Below are 23837 nucleotides of genomic sequence, written 5' to 3'. Positions count from 1 at the left end.
TTATTATTATACTACTATATTATATATTATTAAACATTATTTATTTATTTATTATATTACTAATTTTATAGATACATAAATTATTTAAGAATTACGTAACGATGAGTGAAACTTCAATTTAGCGCTGTCATTTGCTCGCCATTAAACTTGTGCTAAATCGATTGTAGCTTTAAACTGAAAATCTCAAACAATAAAAATTATATTTAATATTGTGATATATACACAACTTTGACGTTGAGTTTGAAATCGCATAATTTGGTGATAACACTGATTTTGCAGTGCAAAATCATTCATTTAGTATTACAGATAGTAAGGGTTCTTTCTCTGTTTAATATTTATAGGGAAGATCCATTCACAAGTATTCATTGACACTATGAGGTAGCGCTATTTAGGAGAGCACTATATCGAGGTTTAACCTTATATGTTATATATTATATTAATTATAAATGTAATATAGTATTTTAATATTTGATTTGTAGACTTTTCGATGAGAAATGGACAGATGAAACTTATTTTAAAACAGATAAAAACATACAAAAAATATGTTTGTGTATAAAAATAATAATAATAATAATAATGAAGAGTATAAAATATAAGTTTTCGTTCTTTTATCTGCCAAAGGGCAGTGGCCAGGTCTGTTTGAATACGAGTATTGTTATAAGAAAATTCACCTTTATTCAAATATATAGCCTTTCTTTTGCCTTTGGGCAAACAAGCTTAAGAATCTGAAGTACTGAAGGCTTGGTCAAAGATAAAACCCATTATATTCTCACAACAAAAGAAAGTAAATTTGCATATTGAAGGTGGAAATTTTCTTGCATTTTAGAAACTTGTAACGAGCATTTTAAAACTAAAACTGTAGTCACTAATGTGTTTTTACGTAGTTAACTAACAAAAATACTGCCTTAATGTATGCAATTTTACGTTTTATAGTGACAAAATAATGTGAATAATTTCAGTCCATTAATTTTAGTAAATTTTAATTATTTGTTTGCTTAAAAAGTTTTAATAAATTCTCACTTTTAAAGCACATTTTAATCTATCATTTTAAATCTCTAGTTTTTTTTTAATCGTAGAATTTATGATTTAACATTATTATTTTGATATTTTAGTCTATTAATTAATATATTTCTTTATTTATTAGATAAATATTAGTATAATTTATACTGTTTAATCTATAATTAAACAATTCAGCAATATCTTTAGTATATATTATTTACTTAATAAACTTATCTTACCAATTATTTGATTTAATCTTATCTTATTTACTAGACAATGCTCATGTCGTTATACATCCTTTCTCCATTAAAAGTTGAGATGCCGTTCTTGACAGATTCTATATTAAGTAGATGAGAATTTTGACACATAATCCTCTTAAAACAAAATTAAAAATTAAAAATTTACTTTCGCACTACTTTTGAAAATTACTAACCAAATCTAATGCTCTAATTTAAATGAAAGATTTCTGAAATTTAACATTATACTGTCATTGCAGATTACAGTAATAAATTCTTCAATTATTTTAATTTTACTGATAGATGAATAAATTATTCAGATTGAAACAATCTGATAAAATAATTACTTTTCTAGCACCATCTGCTCCTCCTGTTGACATTCAGCTCGAACCACTCACGTCTACATCTTTTAAAATAACATGGCTTGTAAGTACATTATAGTACGTTGTACAGGATTCTTATTTTCAAATAGAAACAAGAAAATAAATAGAGTGAATATATTTTTATAGCCACCGCCAGAAGACTCCAGACAAGGTTCTATTAAAGGCTATTATTTGGGTTACAAAATACAAAGATCTGGAGAAGAATATGTTTACAAGACATTAGAAACATCGGCGAATCAGAAACAAGAATACATCCTAAACAATCTAAGAAGATCCACCCAATACGCTATTAAACTTCAAGCATTTAATAAAGCAGGACCTGGACCCGCATCCGATGATGTCTTGGGACAAACATTAGAATTCGGTTAGTATATTTTAATTAAATATTAAAAAACTATCTGTTGTTTAGTTACATAATAAACTTTCATAAGTTAGTTACAGTGGTAAAAATAATTTACTGATTACAGTTATTTTGACATTAGACTACAATTTTCAATATATTATCAGTTATTAAAATATTATACTTCTATTCCTGTTGGTATTATGCTGTCAATTAGATAGATCTTTTAAAGATCAAGGCGATACCTTTTCTAATCTCATTTCCCCAAAGACATTAACATTTTCCATTATAATCATATCATCTGTCATCTGTCCACATTTACTTCTCATTTTGTTGATACATTTGTCCACTCGCTTAAAGTGAAGCATGATGATATTTTAAAATCCAATATTTTCTGAATTGTATTGCATTGTTAATAAAATCGACGACATTTAAACAAGAAGTTAGTAAAATATTCTACTAAAGAGATTTTTCAAATTTTAAGTGATAAACTTACTGAAAGTGTAATAAATATTTGAAGAGAGACGTCACCTGTAAAGAAAAAATGTTATAAGACTAATTTTATAGATACATAAATTATTTAAGAATTACGTAACGATGAGTGAAACTTCAATTTAGCGCTGTCATTTGCTCGCCATTAAACTTGTGCTAAATCGATTGTAGCTTTAAACTGAAAATCTCAAACAATAAAAATTATATTTAATATTGTGATATATACACAACTTTGACGTTGAGTTTGAAATCGCATAATTTGGTGATAACACTGATTTTGCAGTGCAAAATCATTCATTTAGTATTACAGATAGTAAGGGTTCTTTCTCTGTTTAATATTTATAGGGAAGATCCATTCACAAGTATTCATTGACACTATGAGGTAGCGCTATTTAGGAGAGCACTATATCGAGGTTTAACCTTATATGTTATATATTATATTAATTATAAATGTAATATAGTATTTTAATATTTGATTTGTAGACTTTTCGATGAGAAATGGACAGATGAAACTTATTTTAAAACAGATAAAAACATACAAAAAATATGTTTGTGTATAAAAATAATAATAATAATAATAATGAAGAGTATAAAATATAAGTTTTCGTTCTTTTATCTGCCAAAGGGCAGTGGCCAGGTCTGTTTGAATACGAGTATTGTTATAAGAAAATTCACCTTTATTCAAATATATAGCCTTTCTTTTGCCTTTGGGCAAACAAGCTTAAGAATCTGAAGTACTGAAGGCTTGGTCAAAGATAAAACCCATTATATTCTCACAACAAAAGAAAGTAAATTTGCATATTGAAGGTGGAAATTTTCTTGCATTTTAGAAACTTGTAACGAGCATTTTAAAACTAAAACTGTAGTCACTAATGTGTTTTTACGTAGTTAACTAACAAAAATACTGCCTTAATGTATGCAATTTTACGTTTTATAGTGACAAAATAATGTGAATAATTTCAGTCCATTAATTTTAGTAAATTTTAATTATTTGTTTGCTTAAAAAGTTTTAATAAATTCTCACTTTTAAAGCACATTTTAATCTATCATTTTAAATCTCTAGTTTTTTTTTAATCGTAGAATTTATGATTTAACATTATTATTTTGATATTTTAGTCTATTANACTGTTAAAAAAAACGAAATGATTGGAGCAATTTAATTATGAAAAAAAAATAAAGAAAAACTAAGAATTATTATTTTAAAAACTCGAAATTTTATTTTTTAAAAATCTGTACAAAGTATCATTAGCTTATACTCGAAATATAATGCACGCTACTAAATGAGTGCGTGACTTTCGGAGAAACACTCATACTAATCAAGCATATTCAAACTAATTATAATCGAAGTTCTCAGCATTCCATTCACAGAAGAGAAATTCATTGAACTTTAGTATTATCGCCAATGGAAAGTTATGAAGGGTGCTTTCCTCAGAGTACTTTATCATTGGAAAAGTGCTACAAGACATTTAATGCGCATTTGTAGTCAGCAGGAGTAATTTGAGTTTAGACCATGCGACCGTGTTGAATTGGATTAGCAGTCGATAGAATGATAAGTATTTTACTGCAGCATGAAGTATAGTACCGATAAATACTGACATCTGTCAAAGAATCGATAAGTCACGAATAAGTAAGTCAACAGCAGCCTTTCTAGCTGCAGAGATTCTTTAGAATTCAACCACGGTAATGGCTCACACAATGGAATTACCTTTTCTGCTAAAAATAGATACAGAAGCGAATATAAAAAGATGTATTAAATATATATTTAAATAAACATAGTTCCAAGAAAAAGTTATATATATTTATACATACATATATAGTTTTTTCTCTCTAAATAGAACTTATATAATTTCCATCATTGTAAATAAAACTGTCAGATGTTTCTGTTCAGTTATTTTACAAAAAAATAGAATTGAAAAGACTGAAAGTTTGAATAGAACGGTTCTTCCAATTGACTGAATAGAAGTAACATTTCAAAACATCTAGTAGCTATTTTTCCTTCCTCTCGAATGATTCAATATTTATATTTTGATTGAAATATGATGTGATAAATTTATTTACTTTTATTGTTAGACGAGTGTAAAATTGAGTATTATAGATTCAATAAAGAAGGGATATTGTTAAAACACTTTTTATATTATTTTATAGGTTATTAGGAAAAGAAATATTTCTAACAGGTGAAAAAATTGTATTTGTAAACATTACTTTCCAGATCCTCCAAGTGCTCCTATCATCAAGAGCGTTTCCGCATCTGCTACAACAGTTCACCTAAAATGGGAGATTGAAGATAATATTCCAATAACAGGTAAAGATATTCGCTTCTTACCTTCTTTTCAATCTTATAAACTCAATAATTTCTGTATTTTTTTTTATCTTCCTTTCTTTTACTCTTTTATAATAAGTAATAGCAAAAAAGAAAAATAATTTTTTATATTTATTTTTTTACTAAAGCATATATCAATAGTTTATTTTTAAACTTTGCTATTTAAACGGAATAAATTTTACTTTATTTAAAAATAATTGCTTTCCAAGATCTTTTCTAAAGCAGCTAGAACGGGAGTTTTCTTATTTCAGCTGTGAGAAATCAATAATAATACGAGCATATATAATGGAATTTATTGATTTTTGAAGAAATCCTTAAATTATTCTCTGGATTTTAATATTCTCAATAAATTTTAAAATGTAGCACTATGAATTATATGAAAGAAAATATTAAGATTTCAAAATAATCTTTTAATCTTCAATCATTCCAACGCAATAGAATGATTGAAACTAATTATATTGCTTGATTAAATGGATTAATCACGCATTAAAACTCTTTAAAACATTTGCAATAGGAATTTATATGTGTTTTTTTTATATCAAGACTAACTTTCAGGAAAGTCTGCACCTATTTGACATCATTGTTAGGAATTCTTTTCTTTTGAATCCAAAAAATAGAAGAAATGCTTTTGTGTTTCTCTATTGATAAGACATTTGAAGTTTCCACAATCAAAATAAAAACTTATTACATAACTTCTGCCGATTACAGTATACAAACAACAATTATTTTTATAGATATTTTACAAAGAAGCAACCCACTTTTTTTTGCCCTTTTTTCCTTTAGAAAAAATATCTTTTCTTATATCTTCTTCCTGTATCTCACTTCTTTTATATCTCAGACTTGTTTATATACTGAACAGAAAAAAAACAGAATGTTTTTATTTATTCTGTGTTAAAATTTTGGCATCGCTACAGACTTTAATTCTAATTTAATATTTCTTTTAAAAGCATATTAAATAAAAATGAGTGATCTTAACGAGTAATTCTGTGTAATAACTATATATGAGTTTTCTCAATTGAAATTATCTTTTATTTATTTCATATGAAATAATTGTAAGAATTAATTTAATTAAACTTGCTATTTAATTTGAATTTTAAAAAATATTGCTTTACAAATTGCTAAAGTAATGGAAAGAGCTAAGTATCAGCAACGAGTTGCGTAAGTTTTCCGGCAACCTTTAAAAGTGTGAGTGGCGCCATCTGTTATGATATTTTATTTTTAAAAACTTTTTATGTTATTAATTATTATAAAATGGAAAAAACTTAATTTTGAGGAAAGAGATGAGTTTTATAAAAAAAATTGTAAATGCTAATAACGAAAAAAAATCTTTATTAAGACCGTCCCTACTCGAGGTATGATAAATGACCCCTTAACTTCTTAGTCCTTCGACCTTTAAGCACCAAAACTTATTAGCATTAATTTCCGTAATGTACAAACCTTCCTGCAAAATTTCAGATATTTTCGACAAAAAGCACAGTAGTTATTAAACTTCAAAGTGGGTGAAAAAATCGTGCCCTTTATACACATTCATACATTTAGAAAAAAAACCCAAAGTTTTTTGCACATCTCGACGTTTTAAGGTGACCTGAGTCCAAAAATGTTCAAATTTTTGAGGGGCACTTTTTGAGCCATCGCCATACTTTCCGTCTGTTAATATATAACAGCCAGAAAATTAAAAAGAATTACATTATTATTGCATACAGTAAGTCACTCTCAATTTCTCTATTTTTTTCATTTCCACTTTAAAAATCGCTTGGTTATATGCTTAATAGTGTATACATGTATATAAAGATACACGTATTCATAACTGGAGAATTTATATCCTTTTATCAGCAAGAATATCTTGTTAATTAATAATTATTATGTACACTAATGCATATTAATCTTCATATCTTGTGCGGTATAGTTGTGAAGCCCATTTAGTATAGCCCTTGCTCCTTTTCTTGCCCATATTAGTGTAATAATTTCCATAAATTTATAGAGCATTCATACGTCAAAATAAACAATTAGACTATTATCATTATTATAACTTCAAAATTAATAGATATTCTAAAGGAAACGTACTAATAAATGGTAACCTCTATAAATCAGGAATCTGTAAACTTATTTAATGTCACTAAATCTTTTTCGTGCTTGTATTCATGTATGAGTTTCGCCAAACTTAGAGAACACTGCAAAATAATTAGTAATTAATGTTATATTCAAAATTAATTAACAAATCAAACGAATAAGTTTTGTACTTATAAAATGCATTTTCCATTAAGCAATTTCTCACGAATGGCATACTTAAATCTAATGGACAATATCTTGATTCATTATATAAATTGTGTAACTAATAACTGAATAGTCACTTCTAACTCCAATTACGTCTTCAGTAACAAATCAATATCGATTTCATATATAATTATACATCTGTACAAAATTATATATACACAATTGAAAAGTGATAAATTATTCCTTTATTTTTTTAAATTTAACTAATTAGAGGAGAAAAATGTGAATAAATTATAGATATTACAAGCAAAATTCAAGTGCTAATCTCGAAAGTATAATAAATTTACTGTATCTCTGTAAATAGGAGGGTCAATAGAGAATTTAATGCTAGTAATCACTACCTAAATACTATAATCTTGTAGGAGTGACAAAATAGCAATTTGATTTAGCTTTGTAACCATAGTACTTAGTAAATTTATTGTTTCCAGATATTACGTATCAATAGATATATACAATACTCACTTTCATTCTATATTTATGAATTTGATTTATTAATTTTAATATATATTAAACAGTATACCTACAGGTTATTGGATGATATATGTTATCACTGAAATTGAATATATTACTATATGAAAACTTAGATTAAAATTATGAAAATCGTGCTGTATTTGTAATTAATACCATTATTTTAATTATTTTCGACTTTTCTAATTGGACAAAAATTATCTGTTTTATAATGATGTATTGAATTGTGTGAAAAGTAATTTTTAGTTAAGATTAATTATAAATTAGAGTTTAAATATAAATTTAATAATTTAAAAGTAATAATTACACTTCAGTATGTTATGAATTAAACGAAAATTGTACTCAGATATTAAATTTATTATATCGATTTTATAGAATGTATATATTTTGGGAGGAGTATTACCTCTTAAATACATGTACTTTTTAATTAGATTAGTTAAACACAGGCTTTATCATAGGGGTGCCAACAATACCTCAAAAACATTTATTAGAAATTAATTATTTATTTAATTTAATTGATTACATCAAGAAGGAAAACAAAGTTTTTCATTTCCGGTCAAAGTTTATTATTTAAAAATTAATAGAATTTTTTATGTTTGTGTATTTTAATATATTGCTGCCCTCAAGAAGCTAATTCCTTTGTTTTATTTGAGCAGAACTTCTGAATTAAACATAGTTCAACCAAAGTCTTTACAGTCTCTTCATCTCTGAGAGACTCTAGTTAAACAATGCATATTGTAACGAAATTAAGAATAAAATAAATATAAAAATATTTTAAATATTAATTGTAATTAGTTATATTTGAAAAATTAACCGCTATGTTAAAATCAATTCAAATAATTTAGTTAAAAATAAATTATTAAAATTAAGTTGTTTATATGTTTACCAGTAATATTGTATTTTTAATGTCATCAATAAACTTTCATTAAATAAACTAGTAAAATCTTACATAATTAATAAATAAATGAGTTATTTTCAAAATTAATTAGATTATTAATTTTAAATAAATATTAATTATATCATTAATGTTAAAAATATAATCATAATAATATATTTATTAAGCATTTAATATATATTTTTAATTTATTCAAAAGTGTTGAAGAACAGNTTAAAAAATATATATATATAATTTTTCTAAAATAAATAAATCTATGAAATTTATACACAACTATTAAAGTATCTCATCTATAATTTATCACCCTGAACGAAATTATATAATTTTAAGCAATAATAAATTTAATAATTTTATTTATGTAGTACTACTTAATGTAAAAAAAAAATTTTTATTGGAAAAATATAAGTTTTGCTTATCCTTTACTTAATGTTTGAAGTAGTTTTTAGTTAAACTAACGCGAGGTTAATATATAAAAGCTGAAAGCATTAAAATTTGTAATTAACAGAAAGAATAATTATACTGCTATCACTAGTTAGAGGCATGTACACTAATTTATCTTATCGCGATAATCACTGTCTCTCCTATCTTGATGAAGATAAAAACTCTTATTACAACTAACAACCATCCTTATTTGTCCATCACAAATATAAAATACCGTAAATCTTTAAACATTATTACTATTATTAAAAACTCAAAAAAGATGATAATAAACTCATTTAATTTTTATTCTGAAGACATGTAAATTACTAGAAATATAAAATGAATTATGTATAAGAAGAATTTTTTCCTTCCTTATATTTGAATTAAATAATTTAGTAAAATTCGTTAAATTTTTCATTATTATGTAAATAAATGCTTTAATATTTTATTAAAGTGAACGAATTTTTAATCATAAAATCAACTAAATAAAAGGAGGAAAAATAGATTTTAAATTAATAGAACAAAATCTTTATTATAGTTATATTTAGTAACAATTTAATTAAATGGAGGATTTAGTAATTTTTGAGGAAAATCAGAGATTAATGACAAAAATATAATATAAATATCAATGAAGATGTAAGGGTTTGTAACAACAAACACGATACCTTATCGACAATCATTAGAAGCGATCAATAGAGATTTAAATTCTAGCTTTTCGCGTTTGTTATATTTAATCCTCAAACATCAATCCAAGTTGTGTTCAGACTTCCATTAAGTTGTACGTAGAATGAATGCTGTTATTTAGATAATGAACAAACGGTATTAATAGTACAGTGCAATGATTTCAGAAAATGTAGCATTCAACTCATGGCTTTTGTTTTATTCAATACTACCAAGATAAATATACGATACTAAAATATAATAATTTTAAAAATAATTTATAAGAAAATGTATCAATATTTTATTTTAAAATGTTTATATTTATAAATCAAATTCCTCGTTAAATTCTTTACTTTAAATACACAGTATTCATTCACCTGATTAAATGAATATAAGGATGATATTGTGCTTTTTTATACAATTGACTGAGCTTTATCATTATTTATAGATAAATTTTATAGCAGAATACAGTTTCGATATAGAAACTTGACAAAGATATATCTTTAGAATAAAAAATTGTAAAAATCCCGAGTTATATCTAAGCTTTTCAATTTTATCTAAATGAAAATTTCAGGATATATACTGAAATATAAGGAGGATAAAAGTGATTGGAACGAACATCCGTTACCTCCAGAAGATTCTTCTTATATTTTAGAACAATTGAGATGTGGTACAAGATACCAGATACAACTTACAGCGTATAACAATGCAGGACATGGAGAACAAAGCGATACGTTAAATGTGAAAACTGAAGGAACTGGTAAGGATTTAGAAATTTTAATTCATCTTATCTAATTTTTAAGTTTAAAATGATATAAATAATAAAAACAAAAAGGATATTATTCGTTCGGAAAAATTGCTACAAACAGACAAATTCGAATCGTTTTATATTGAATGTCAAAGTAATCGTAAAATATGCTGTGCAAACAAATTCAATTTTTGTGATGTGAGTCATTTTTATACATTAAAATTTATGGCGTAGGACAAAACAGAGAGGTCATTTTTTTGAATAGTTTTATATAAATATATTTAGTGATTGACAGTCGTAAATAATATATGATTTATATCATTCTCGTGTTAAAAGTTCTATCAGTTTATGTAAATTGCAAATTTTATAAAGATATACATTCATTTTAATAAATTCTTATTTAAAGATGTATTAACTAAATATATCCATCTTTGAATAGCACTCAGTAAATATTTCATATCTAATTTGATATAAGCCGAAATGCATCAATTTAAATTGTATAACTGTAATGGATAACCGTATAAATGGAATAGAAGAGTATTAAATCTGTGTAATATATTTCGATCTAAACGAAGTGATTAATATTTATTAAATTTAAAAACGAAATAAAAAAATATGTTGAAAATCCATTACTGAAAAAAATACAGAATTTTAATTTACTATTTATACTTTATAAAATAATTATTGGTATAAAATTATTCGATTCATGATTAAAAATATACAGTTATATAAGAGAAAAAAGATAAAATCAGTTATATATCTTGTACAAGAATGGAAATATCAGTAAGAAAATAGATCCAAAATGTTAGCTTTAGTAGCTTTATATGAAAGAACAATAGCAAGTATATATTCTTATAAAGAAAAATTTCATATCTAGTATTTTATGAGACAGTAAACATGAAGTTTAATATATCTGATAATATATTACAAATGATCTATTTTCCTATAAAACTCTACAAAATTTAAATATTAAAAAATATATATATATAATTTTTCTAAAATAAATAAATCTATGAAATTTATACACAACTATTAAAGTATCTCATCTATAATTTATCACCCTGAACGAAATTATATAATTTTAAGCAATAATAAATTTAATAATTTTATTTATGTAGTACTACTTAATGTAAAAAAAAAATTTTTATTGGAAAAATATAAGTTTTGCTTATCCTTTACTTAATGTTTGAAGTAGTTTTTAGTTAAACTAACGCGAGGTTAATATATAAAAGCTGAAAGCATTAAAATTTGTAATTAACAGAAAGAATAATTATACTGCTATCACTAGTTAGAGGCATGTACACTAATTTATCTTATCGCGATAATCACTGTCTCTCCTATCTTGATGAAGATAAAAACTCTTATTACAACTAACAACCATCCTTATTTGTCCATCACAAATATAAAATACCGTAAATCTTTAAACATTATTACTATTATTAAAAACTCAAAAAAGATGATAATAAACTCATTTAATTTTTATTCTGAAGACATGTAAATTACTAGAAATATAAAATGAATTATGTATAAGAAGAATTTTTTCCTTCCTTATATTTGAATTAAATAATTTAGTAAAATTCGTTAAATTTTTCATTATTATGTAAATAAATGCTTTAATATTTTATTAAAGTGAACGAATTTTTAATCATAAAATCAACTAAATAAAAGGAGGAAAAATAGATTTTAAATTAATAGAACAAAATAATAATAAAAAACTAATAATCTTGTGTTTATTAAATGAAATTCTTTCTGAAAGTTAAGTTTAAACTCGAGTTAATAAGTCTGTAACTAAAAAAGACAAAAATAAAATAGAAAAAAAACTCAGTTTATTTAAATTTAACTTTATTCGATTCTTGTTCTACTTTCAATATATCTTTATTGCGTGCCCATTTAGTTGCATTAGTGGAAAACGTCCAAATTTGTTCTTTTACCATAATTAATGGAAACGAGTACTATCACGATTTTCTCTCCCCCTTATTTCATTATTTGGCATGTTCTCGTTTCCAAAATAATTATGTAGAGAAGAAACAAATACAGTCAATTTACCAAGTCTAACGATCGAACAAAACGACAGCTTGAAGTTCGATCGATATTTCAATGGAAATTGCAGTTGATGAATACTTATCTAGTCGAACACAAAATTTATTGTCTTACAACTAATGATAAAACTGTTTATTTTCAGCACCAGTAGCTCCAGACAAGTATTCATTTTTGTCCATTAATTCGACATATGTAATATTATATCTATCGGCATGGCAAAACGGCGGATGTCCTATTTTATCTTTTATTGTGCAATATAAACAACAAAGTGACTCTGAATGGTTTCTGGTATCAAATAATGTCCTACCTGAAAGAGGTGTGTTAATGTTACCAGATCTCAATCCAGCTACTCGTTACAATTTGCTCATGACTGCCCACAATGACGCCGGTTCTACCGATGCTGAATATGTTTTTGCAACTTTAACTTTAACAGGAGGTAAACAAATAATTAAGTATATTAATTATTAAAAATTAATCGATTTTTAAAAATAAAATTAACAAAATATATATGTCATTATAAAACTTCTTAGTTTGTAACTAATTTTAAGGATATTTTTAAGTATGCATTCTTTAATATTCTTCACTATTTTAAATGAATAAATTTGTTTAATAGAATAATATCCTTATAATCTGTCGATATTTGCATATAATTTGGGAATGGAAATGAGGATTATGAATATGTGATGATGGGATTTCCAGCTTTAATGAAATTTGTTTTAAACAGATTTGCAATCCTCTTATATTTTTCAGAAAATTTGATCAGTCGCCAATTTTCGTTGAAGCATCAGATCAATTGCCAAACTAGATGTGATTCTTTTGTTCTGCTATCGTGTAAATATTGATCAAGAAAGTAAATTACAAGCGTATTATGTTCCCTTTCAAAGAAGAAGAAATTACAAATGATACTTTCATTTTTAAACTTTATGTTCGATATAGATAGATATTTTAATTCGTTTTTTTTTAAAGTTTCAGAGTTGAAAAACTACTAAATTAAAATATAATTTTGTAGTTTAATGTGTTTTTTTCGAATTTCTATTTTAAAAATCAATTAGATTTTTTTTACGAACCAAAATTTTTACATATTTTTCGACTTGCGTTAAATTACATTCGAAATAATTAAATAAATTAAATAAAAATTTTATAAATATTTTCTTCAGTATGTAAATTGATTAAATTTTATATTAANTATTTTTTTTATTTTAAAAATATATAATCTTTTTAATTATATTTGATATGTTCGATTAATAGTTGCGTACAAAATATATTAAACACTCGGAACTCTCAGCTTTATTAACTTTAAAATTAAGTAAAGAATTTAAAATTAATTTATAAACTAATAAGTTTTTAAATAACATAAAAATATAAATAGTTTTTATAAATATTATTTTATATCCTCTTATATAATTAAAGTTTTTATACAATATTTTATATCAACTATTTAAAATGCATTGTTTAAAATGTATACTCTAATATAAACTCACATACAGAGGTAAATAAATGTATACATTTTTATAAATTCATATGTAAAAAAACACAACATGGCTTGAATGTCTTCTGTTGGTGAGTAGTTAGATTTCAAAATACAGCACAGAAAACTATACTTACAGGAAAAGAAAAAAAATTGAATAAAGACACATAATCTTGCGAAAGGAACATAAATACATTATGTTGATCAGACTGTAGACAAGAAAATGCAAACTGGCTGAGAAGTCTTACACACACACACACACGCGCACACACACTTATATACATACACCTTACGAATGTCTGATGGAGTTATATTTAATCAACTTTTCTATATTTATTCTAGGAATATAAAATAAAAATACAGTTTTCTAAAAATTAAAAAAAAATCTAACCAGAAATAACTATTGTATTTGTTTTTCATTTCTGTTATGTTTAAAAATACCAGCATATAAAAGACATGGAAGTTTTTAATAATTATATATATAATTAAATCGTTTTTATATGTATTATGTTTACAGTAAATATTTATTTTATCAAATAAAATTTGTCTTTTTGTATATTTTCAAATTGTATTTCTCTGTTAAATAAATAACTATTTCTGTGTTGTTTCTTCTGATGTTTTTGACGTTCGTGCTTTTACGGGTTAAAAATAATATTAAAATAAAGTTATTTTTTGTTGTAAAAACGCTATTCTAAGAAGTAATTTGAACGATAAAATTTCTTTTTACGGAATTTTTAATAACGTAGGTAGTATTACGTGAATAAATATGAGACGAATAACGTATACGTGCAATTTAAGTAATGAATTGATTTGCATTGAGATTTCGAGTGCAAGAAAAGGAAATTCTTTGTAATGATATCAGTAACATTAATACATTTTACCGATTCAATTATCTTTTAAGTGGTTTTCTGTTCAAATGTTCTGAACGAGTTGTTTTCCATCCGAAATAACTGCTTTCCCTTTGAATGTTGTGCACATCAGGATGTCTAGTTTAACGGGTCCCCAGATACTTGTGAGGAACAAGTAAGCCTTGACTGGATGCTGTGTAATTGCAAAACAACTCTCTCGTCACCAGTTACTGGAAAACGATGCTGTCAGATGCACGTTGGGGTACAGTAAAGCTACATTGAACGGTCAATAAGCTAGTTACAAACATCTTCTATTTGACTTGCTGCTTGCTAATCTTTCGACAATCTAATCAGACAATAATATATAGAAAAATAAATATTTCTCTTTTCTGTTCTTTTAGTTCTAAGCTTACCAATACACTCAACTATAAACATGAAAGAAAATAGTGTAGGTCTCCCTAAAGATTTAGTTTATAGCGCAGGATATATTTCTACCCTGACATAAAGTTTCTACGTGGCTTTTCGAAGTTAAAAACCATTGTCGACTTTTGTCTCATGGTTAGAAACAACAGATAATATTTTAAAGTAAATTTTTAATAAACCTATTTATATTATTTATCGGAGTCAGATAATGTAAAAGTATTCTTCAGAATTACAGAAAATGTTTCAGTAGAATGTCGTTTCTTTTGTTTAATTTCTCACCAATTTTTTATATGCAATTTTAATCATGTACTTCACGATGTTTATGTATTTATCAAAATATATCCATAAGTTATCTTCAGAAATGCATTAATATGAAACTTGAATTAAATGTAAAGTCTTAAATTTACAACACGTGAAGATTTTATATAAACTTTATTTTTTTTATAAAAGTTAACTCGGAGCCTAATAAAGTTATAAAGGTAGTACTTGAGGCGTAAAACGTGCTGGCTCTTGGAATTTTTACCTGCAGGATTTAGAAATTTTAACTTAATTAATTTAACAAGCTGTTACATTCAGGGAGAGCTGAAAAGTGTTGTTTCGATCTAGAAAACCAATCTTTCTTTAAATGTATTTTTTTAAACATTTAAAAATATACATCTAAAGAAATAGATATTAAAAAATCTATGAAAATTTTAAATGATCCAGAAATGTACTCAACTGCTGTATAGAATAGTATTGAACAGACTGTACATTATGTGGAAGCTTTTCTTTAAATTTTTATTTTTCATTCTTGGAAAATTCACGTCAGGAGGCAAAATTGCATTCTGATTCCATTGACTTTTGTACTTTAATACTAATTTGAATAATGCCACGTTATTCTCCCTTAAAACGGATAACGTTACTTCAAGCTAGCCTTTCTTCTCTGACGAATGTATACATAACGTATGCAAATCTTAAGCCCCTTCAGTAGCAACTTTTTCTTTCGCATCATTTTTGCTTTTACTATGAAGCGTTATCGCCTCGAGAAAAGAGTTATTTTTCTTCAAAAGATCGATAATGTTTAGGAAGCATTCAATCATCAGCTTTTAGCATTACTGCAAAGGAAGCTGATGAGAGAAAGTAGCCGCAAGAATAACTTAGTTTAACAGGGATACAATGTCAAAGAAAGATGGAATACTGTTAGAAACATCTTAATTGTTTTTGGAACTCGTTCAAGAAGTGCATTGTACTCATTAAGTTATACCCTAGACAACAATTATTATATATACTATTTATTTTTTTCTTTATTCTTAGGTACTCTCTTGACGTCATATTATAAGTGCATTTCTCTAAATAAATATTTATCTTAAGTATTTAAAAATTTTACAGCCTTTAATTTTCTTGCAGATTCAATGACCCAGACAATTCTTCTAAGGATATTAAAGCTTTTAAATAACTTTCATCAAAACTCACAAACCATTATTTAAATTGGGGAGCGAGCTATTATGATATTAATTTAAATAATGCGGAACGAGTTGTTGTTTTGTTATTCAACCATTATCTTAAATATTAGACGATTTTTAGAATTGGATCATTGCCATATTTTCATGAATGTATTCATGTATTTTTTGATGAAAGTTAAGAGATTATGCAAAGTTTCAAATTAGTAAATTTCATGCAATCACTAATCTTCCAAAATTAATTTCCTTCAAACTCGAAACCTTACTTTTTCTCCTAAGGATAAAAAATAATAATAATAATAATAATGAAGAGTATAAAATATAAGTTTTCGTTCTTTTATCTGCCAAAGGGCAGTGGCCAGGTCTGTTTGAATACGAGTATTGTTATAAGAAAATTCACCTTTATTCAAATATATAGCCTTTCTTTTGCCTTTGGGCAAACAAGCTTAAGAATCTGAAGTNCAATTGATTAATGTTTTAATTTTTAGTTAAAGGTTGAAGAATTCATTTTTCGTAAATATCTTAATTAATCTTATTTTTATTGTATTCGTGAATAAAATAACAATTAATTTCAACTTATACAATATTTTGTAAAAAATTTATTATTATTAAAATGTATTTTGGATTTATTTTTAATTTTAATTTATTTCGACATTAATTAATATTAATATTAAAATAACCGAAATTTTAATTGATAATTAGAAATATATTTTTAAAATTTTATTTCTGTTTAATTCGAAGATTACATGTAAATTAATTAATAAATGTATTTAGTGGATAAATAAATATTATTTTAGAAATTAATTTTATAGTTTGAAAGCGATAAATAAATATTTTTTAATGTATCTATTCTCTTTACTAAAAGGAAAAAGAAAAATAAAAATTATATTTAAAATAGTAATTTATATAGAATTAAATTATTTGTAATTACATTTATTCAAATTTTATTAATATTTAGTTTAATAGAGCATGTATAATGAAATTTATCCATTAGATGTAGCTTACAAATTGATTAATTTAAGTATACACGCCTTATCATCTCTAATTTTTTTAACGTTTATAATGGTTGTTTACGAAGCTAATAAATATAATAATTATTGTACATTATACCAGGTTATAATTATAAGCTATTAATAATGCTTCTATAACTCTTTAGCAACTATACCTCCCCTGATACCACAAATTGGTACAGATCGCAGACTTTACAAGCATCTGAGTATTATAGTTCCAGTAGTTTGTGCCGTAGTTATCGTTATCGTCGTAACGATTGTTATTTGTGTACTGCACACTAAACGGCATCAACCAAACAGAGTGAGAGGACCACATGACCAAGGAGGTAATTAAAACCATTTAAAACTTGTTCTAGATTTATTCGTTTGTACAAAATCTCGCCTTATTTATTATACAACCAATTAATGGAAGTGTAAAAACTAAAAAAATAAGAGAAGGTGAATAATTGGGACATAGCCAAACCCTTTAAAACTCCATTTCAATAAGGTTACCAATCCATCAAGTAACTTTACATAGAGAAAATCTCGCCAAATTTGTTAGTGGTACCATAATTATAGTAATTACTTAAAATATGTTACATTTTTGCGGTTGTATTAGATAATTTTCAGCAATTAATTAACTTCTAATTGATTCGAAACTTTGTTAATATTTATTGTGTTTCGTGTTTATTTAATACACTTAAATTTCTCCTAAATTTGAAATTTAAACAGGCTTAAATTTTCTTCTTTCATTTCAATCTAAGATGGTGGAATTTTTATGCATCTTATTTTGTTTTTTATATACAAAAGCTCATTTATATTCTATTTATCTTATTTATTTTTAACTAATGCTTTACTTTTAATTAAATTTAAATAGATTTATTTGAGGTTTCTGAAATTGTAAATCTGATTTTAAAACGCTAACTTCATGATTTCATCGTTAAGTTTTTCAATGTATGATGAAAACTGTATACTAATATCGATTTTATTTATGACAATATATGAACAGTCCCTTTAGTTATTAAGTATCCACTTTTCCCATTTTCTACAGTTCAGTTTATTGCTTGCCATGATCGTATCATTTGCTTATGGCCTATTGAGATTTTCCTGATACTTATAATTTATCTTCACTTCATATTTACCTCAAGCTATATTCAAGTGAATTTAAGGAAATTTTTTCAACATCTATCTATCCCTTTCAATAAAAGTTTCGTTGTTTATAAAATTTACATGGTTTTGTAATTATATTTATACTGTATTTTAATTAGAATTGTAAATTGCATAGACAGATTTATACTAAATATATCCTATTTTCAGTTTGAATGTTTTATAAGATATTTTTAATAAAAGAAATTCTTCACTTCTATGAATTTAACTTATAGCTTTTCTGAATAAGTTCTATGTTTTCTGAAATTTACTAGCAACAAAAGTGAATATTCAAATCCGAAAGCTTTCAAATGTATTACTGATTTTACTTCTCCATTCCATTTCTTCAATTATGTTGTTACTGCATGTTTCTTTTTTGTTNAAAATTAAAAAAAAATCTAACCAGAAATAACTATTGTATTTGTTTTTCATTTCTGTTATGTTTAAAAATACCAGCATATAAAAGACATGGAAGTTTTTAATAATTATATATATAATTAAATCGTTTTTATATGTATTATGTTTACAGTAAATATTTATTTTATCAAATAAAATTTGTCTTTTTGTATATTTTCAAATTGTATTTCTCTGTTAAATAAATAACTATTTCTGTGTTGTTTCTTCTGATGTTTTTGACGTTCGTGCTTTTACGGGTTAAAAATAATATTAAAATAAAGTTATTTTTTGTTGTAAAAACGCTATTCTAAGAAGTAATTTGAACGATAAAATTTCTTTTTACGGAATTTTTAATAACGTAGGTAGTATTACGTGAATAAATATGAGACGAATAACGTATACGTGCAATTTAAGTAATGAATTGATTTGCATTGAGATTTCGAGTGCAAGAAAAGGAAATTCTTTGTAATGATATCAGTAACATTAATACATTTTACCGATTCAATTATCTTTTAAGTGGTTTTCTGTTCAAATGTTCTGAACGAGTTGTTTTCCATCCGAAATAACTGCTTTCCCTTTGAATGTTGTGCACATCAGGATGTCTAGTTTAACGGGTCCCCAGATACTTGTGAGGAACAAGTAAGCCTTGACTGGATGCTGTGTAATTGCAAAACAACTCTCTCGTCACCAGTTACTGGAAAACGATGCTGTCAGATGCACGTTGGGGTACAGTAAAGCTACATTGAACGGTCAATAAGCTAGTTACAAACATCTTCTATTTGACTTGCTGCTTGCTAATCTTTCGACAATCTAATCAGACAATAATATATAGAAAAATAAATATTTCTCTTTTCTGTTCTTTTAGTTCTAAGCTTACCAATACACTCAACTATAAACATGAAAGAAAATAGTGTAGGTCTCCCTAAAGATTTAGTTTATAGCGCAGGATATATTTCTACCCTGACATAAAGTTTCTACGTGGCTTTTCGAAGTTAAAAACCATTGTCGACTTTTGTCTCATGGTTAGAAACAACAGATAATATTTTAAAGTAAATTTTTAATAAACCTATTTATATTATTTATCGGAGTCAGATAATGTAAAAGTATTCTTCAGAATTACAGAAAATGTTTCAGTAGAATGTCGTTTCTTTTGTTTAATTTCTCACCAATTTTTTATATGCAATTTTAATCATGTACTTCACGATGTTTATGTATTTATCAAAATATATCCATAAGTTATCTTCAGAAATGCATTAATATGAAACTTGAATTAAATGTAAAGTCTTAAATTTACAACACGTGAAGATTTTATATAAACTTTATTTTTTTTATAAAAGTTAACTCGGAGCCTAATAAAGTTATAAAGGTAGTACTTGAGGCGTAAAACGTGCTGGCTCTTGGAATTTTTACCTGCAGGATTTAGAAATTTTAACTTAATTAATTTAACAAGCTGTTACATTCAGGGAGAGCTGAAAAGTGTTGTTTCGATCTAGAAAACCAATCTTTCTTTAAATGTATTTTTTTAAACATTTAAAAATATACATCTAAAGAAATAGATATTAAAAAATCTATGAAAATTTTAAATGATCCAGAAATGTACTCAACTGCTGTATAGAATAGTATTGAACAGACTGTACATTATGTGGAAGCTTTTCTTTAAATTTTTATTTTTCATTCTTGGAAAATTCACGTCAGGAGGCAAAATTGCATTCTGATTCCATTGACTTTTGTACTTTAATACTAATTTGAATAATGCCACGTTATTCTCCCTTAAAACGGATAACGTTACTTCAAGCTAGCCTTTCTTCTCTGACGAATGTATACATAACGTATGCAAATCTTAAGCCCCTTCAGTAGCAACTTTTTCTTTCGCATCATTTTTGCTTTTACTATGAAGCGTTATCGCCTCGAGAAAAGAGTTATTTTTCTTCAAAAGATCGATAATGTTTAGGAAGCATTCAATCATCAGCTTTTAGCATTACTGCAAAGGAAGCTGATGAGAGAAAGTAGCCGCAAGAATAACTTAGTTTAACAGGGATACAATGTCAAAGAAAGATGGAATACTGTTAGAAACATCTTAATTGTTTTTGGAACTCGTTCAAGAAGTGCATTGTACTCATTAAGTTATACCCTAGACAACAATTATTATATATACTATTTATTTTTTTCTTTATTCTTAGGTACTCTCTTGACGTCATATTATAAGTGCATTTCTCTAAATAAATATTTATCTTAAGTATTTAAAAATTTTACAGCCTTTAATTTTCTTGCAGATTCAATGACCCAGACAATTCTTCTAAGGATATTAAAGCTTTTAAATAACTTTCATCAAAACTCACAAACCATTATTTAAATTGGGGAGCGAGCTATTATGATATTAATTTAAATAATGCGGAACGAGTTGTTGTTTTGTTATTCAACCATTATCTTAAATATTAGACGATTTTTAGAATTGGATCATTGCCATATTTTCATGAATGTATTCATGTATTTTTTGATGAAAGTTAAGAGATTATGCAAAGTTTCAAATTAGTAAATTTCATGCAATCACTAATCTTCCAAAATTAATTTCCTTCAAACTCGAAACCTTACTTTTTCTCCTAAGGATAAAAAATAATAATAATAAAATAATTTCGTCTTTTTAAAAAGAAATTATTTTTAAATTAAATTATCGTGTTTTTTTTTTCAATTGATTAATGTTTTAATTTTTAGTTAAAGGTTGAAGAATTCATTTTTCGTAAATATCTTAATTAATCTTATTTTTATTGTATTCGTGAATAAAATAACAATTAATTTCAACTTATACAATATTTTGTAAAAAATTTATTATTATTAAAATGTATTTTGGATTTATTTTTAATTTTAATTTATTTCGACATTAATTAATATTAATATTAAAATAACCGAAATTTTAATTGATAATTAGAAATATATTTTTAAAATTTTATTTCTGTTTAATTCGAAGATTACATGTAAATTAATTAATAAATGTATTTAGTGGATAAATAAATATTATTTTAGAAATTAATTTTATAGTTTGAAAGCGATAAATAAATATTTTTTAATGTATCTATTCTCTTTACTAAAAGGAAAAAGAAAAATAAAAATTATATTTAAAATAGTAATTTATATAGAATTAAATTATTTGTAATTACATTTATTCAAATTTTATTAATATTTAGTTTAATAGAGCATGTATAATGAAATTTATCCATTAGATGTAGCTTACAAATTGATTAATTTAAGTATACACGCCTTATCATCTCTAATTTTTTTAACGTTTATAATGGTTGTTTACGAAGCTAATAAATATAATAATTATTGTACATTATACCAGGTTATAATTATAAGCTATTAATAATGCTTCTATAACTCTTTAGCAACTATACCTCCCCTGATACCACAAATTGGTACAGATCGCAGACTTTACAAGCATCTGAGTATTATAGTTCCAGTAGTTTGTGCCGTAGTTATCGTTATCGTCGTAACGATTGTTATTTGTGTACTGCACACTAAACGGCATCAACCAAACAGAGTGAGAGGACCACATGACCAAGGAGGTAATTAAAACCATTTAAAACTTGTTCTAGATTTATTCGTTTGTACAAAATCTCGCCTTATTTATTATACAACCAATTAATGGAAGTGTAAAAACTAAAAAAATAAGAGAAGGTGAATAATTGGGACATAGCCAAACCCTTTAAAACTCCATTTCAATAAGGTTACCAATCCATCAAGTAACTTTACATAGAGAAAATCTCGCCAAATTTGTTAGTGGTACCATAATTATAGTAATTACTTAAAATATGTTACATTTTTGCGGTTGTATTAGATAATTTTCAGCAATTAATTAACTTCTAATTGATTCGAAACTTTGTTAATATTTATTGTGTTTCGTGTTTATTTAATACACTTAAATTTCTCCTAAATTTGAAATTTAAACAGGCTTAAATTTTCTTCTTTCATTTCAATCTAAGATGGTGGAATTTTTATGCATCTTATTTTGTTTTTTATATACAAAAGCTCATTTATATTCTATTTATCTTATTTATTTTTAACTAATGCTTTACTTTTAATTAAATTTAATTATTAAATGCGATATTAAGTTTCACAAAAATTTATATTTTATAACTATTTAAACAATTTTTCAAAGTATTTAAAATTATAAATTTTTAAGAAGAAATGGTAACAAACGCATATTTTTACAACTCCTTTCTTATTATTTTTTTTGCCTTTTCGTTGTTTAAAGGTGACAACTAAGTTTATATTTTTAAAAAATAATAGAAAAAAAGAGGAGCTGTTCGAAAATTCACTTTCAGTGTATTTAAAAGAAAGCTTCACCTCATGAAATTTTAAACAGAACAGGCATTGACCGGGTTAAAGTTATTTCCACGAATAGTCGGCCATGAAATTTAATTGTGCAAATGAAGTTTAAGGAAAAATCTTGTTGCAAGATAGAAGAAAAATTTTTTCTTTTTATATTGTGGAATTTAATTTAACATTCATTAGTAAAAATTCCTTAACATAAACTAAATAGAGAAGTGGATTTGATTAAAAAATAAAATTTTATTAATGTTTAAATTCTAAATTTTTTACTTTTTTATAATGAGATAACTTTTAATTCGAATTTTTCACATATATTTTAAAATAAACATTGAGTCATATGAATTTCCCTACACCTTTTGTAAAATTTATAAGTTTAGTAGACCTATATACATAGAATATATTCCTGATTTGAATTATTTCATATGCATTTCTTACTTTAAGAAACTCCCTAAGCTAACTTTTTTGAATTTTTATATAATCCTTATTTATAGTTCGATTTTAAATAGTTTTGAAGAAATTCTGTTAAG

The 23837-nt window shown here is 25.0% G+C and overlaps 1 protein-coding gene across 1 annotated transcript in view; it reads left to right on the top strand.

Moving 5' to 3' along the window:
* Window positions 1-23837, top strand: part of LOC111616669 (Down syndrome cell adhesion molecule-like protein Dscam2) — a 121147-nt gene that overhangs the window by 83483 nt on the left and 13827 nt on the right. Inside the window, exons 16-21 of the mRNA XM_023358056.1 lie at window positions 1591-1661; window positions 1745-1982; window positions 4660-4752; window positions 10062-10247; window positions 12418-12711; window positions 17610-17789. Of these exons, the coding sequence (XP_023213824.1) occupies window positions 1591-1661; window positions 1745-1982; window positions 4660-4752; window positions 10062-10247; window positions 12418-12711; window positions 17610-17789 (1062 nt within the window). The remainder of the gene's footprint in view (window positions 1-1590; window positions 1662-1744; window positions 1983-4659; window positions 4753-10061; window positions 10248-12417; window positions 12712-17609; window positions 17790-23837) is intronic.

Source organism: Centruroides sculpturatus, unplaced genomic scaffold, assembly GCF_000671375.1.
Source record: "Centruroides sculpturatus isolate CEXI.00-Female unplaced genomic scaffold, Cexi_2.0 scaffold24, whole genome shotgun sequence".
NCBI lineage: Eukaryota > Metazoa > Arthropoda > Arachnida > Scorpiones > Buthidae > Centruroides > Centruroides sculpturatus.
This window is presented reverse-complemented; position numbering and strand designations above follow the sequence as displayed.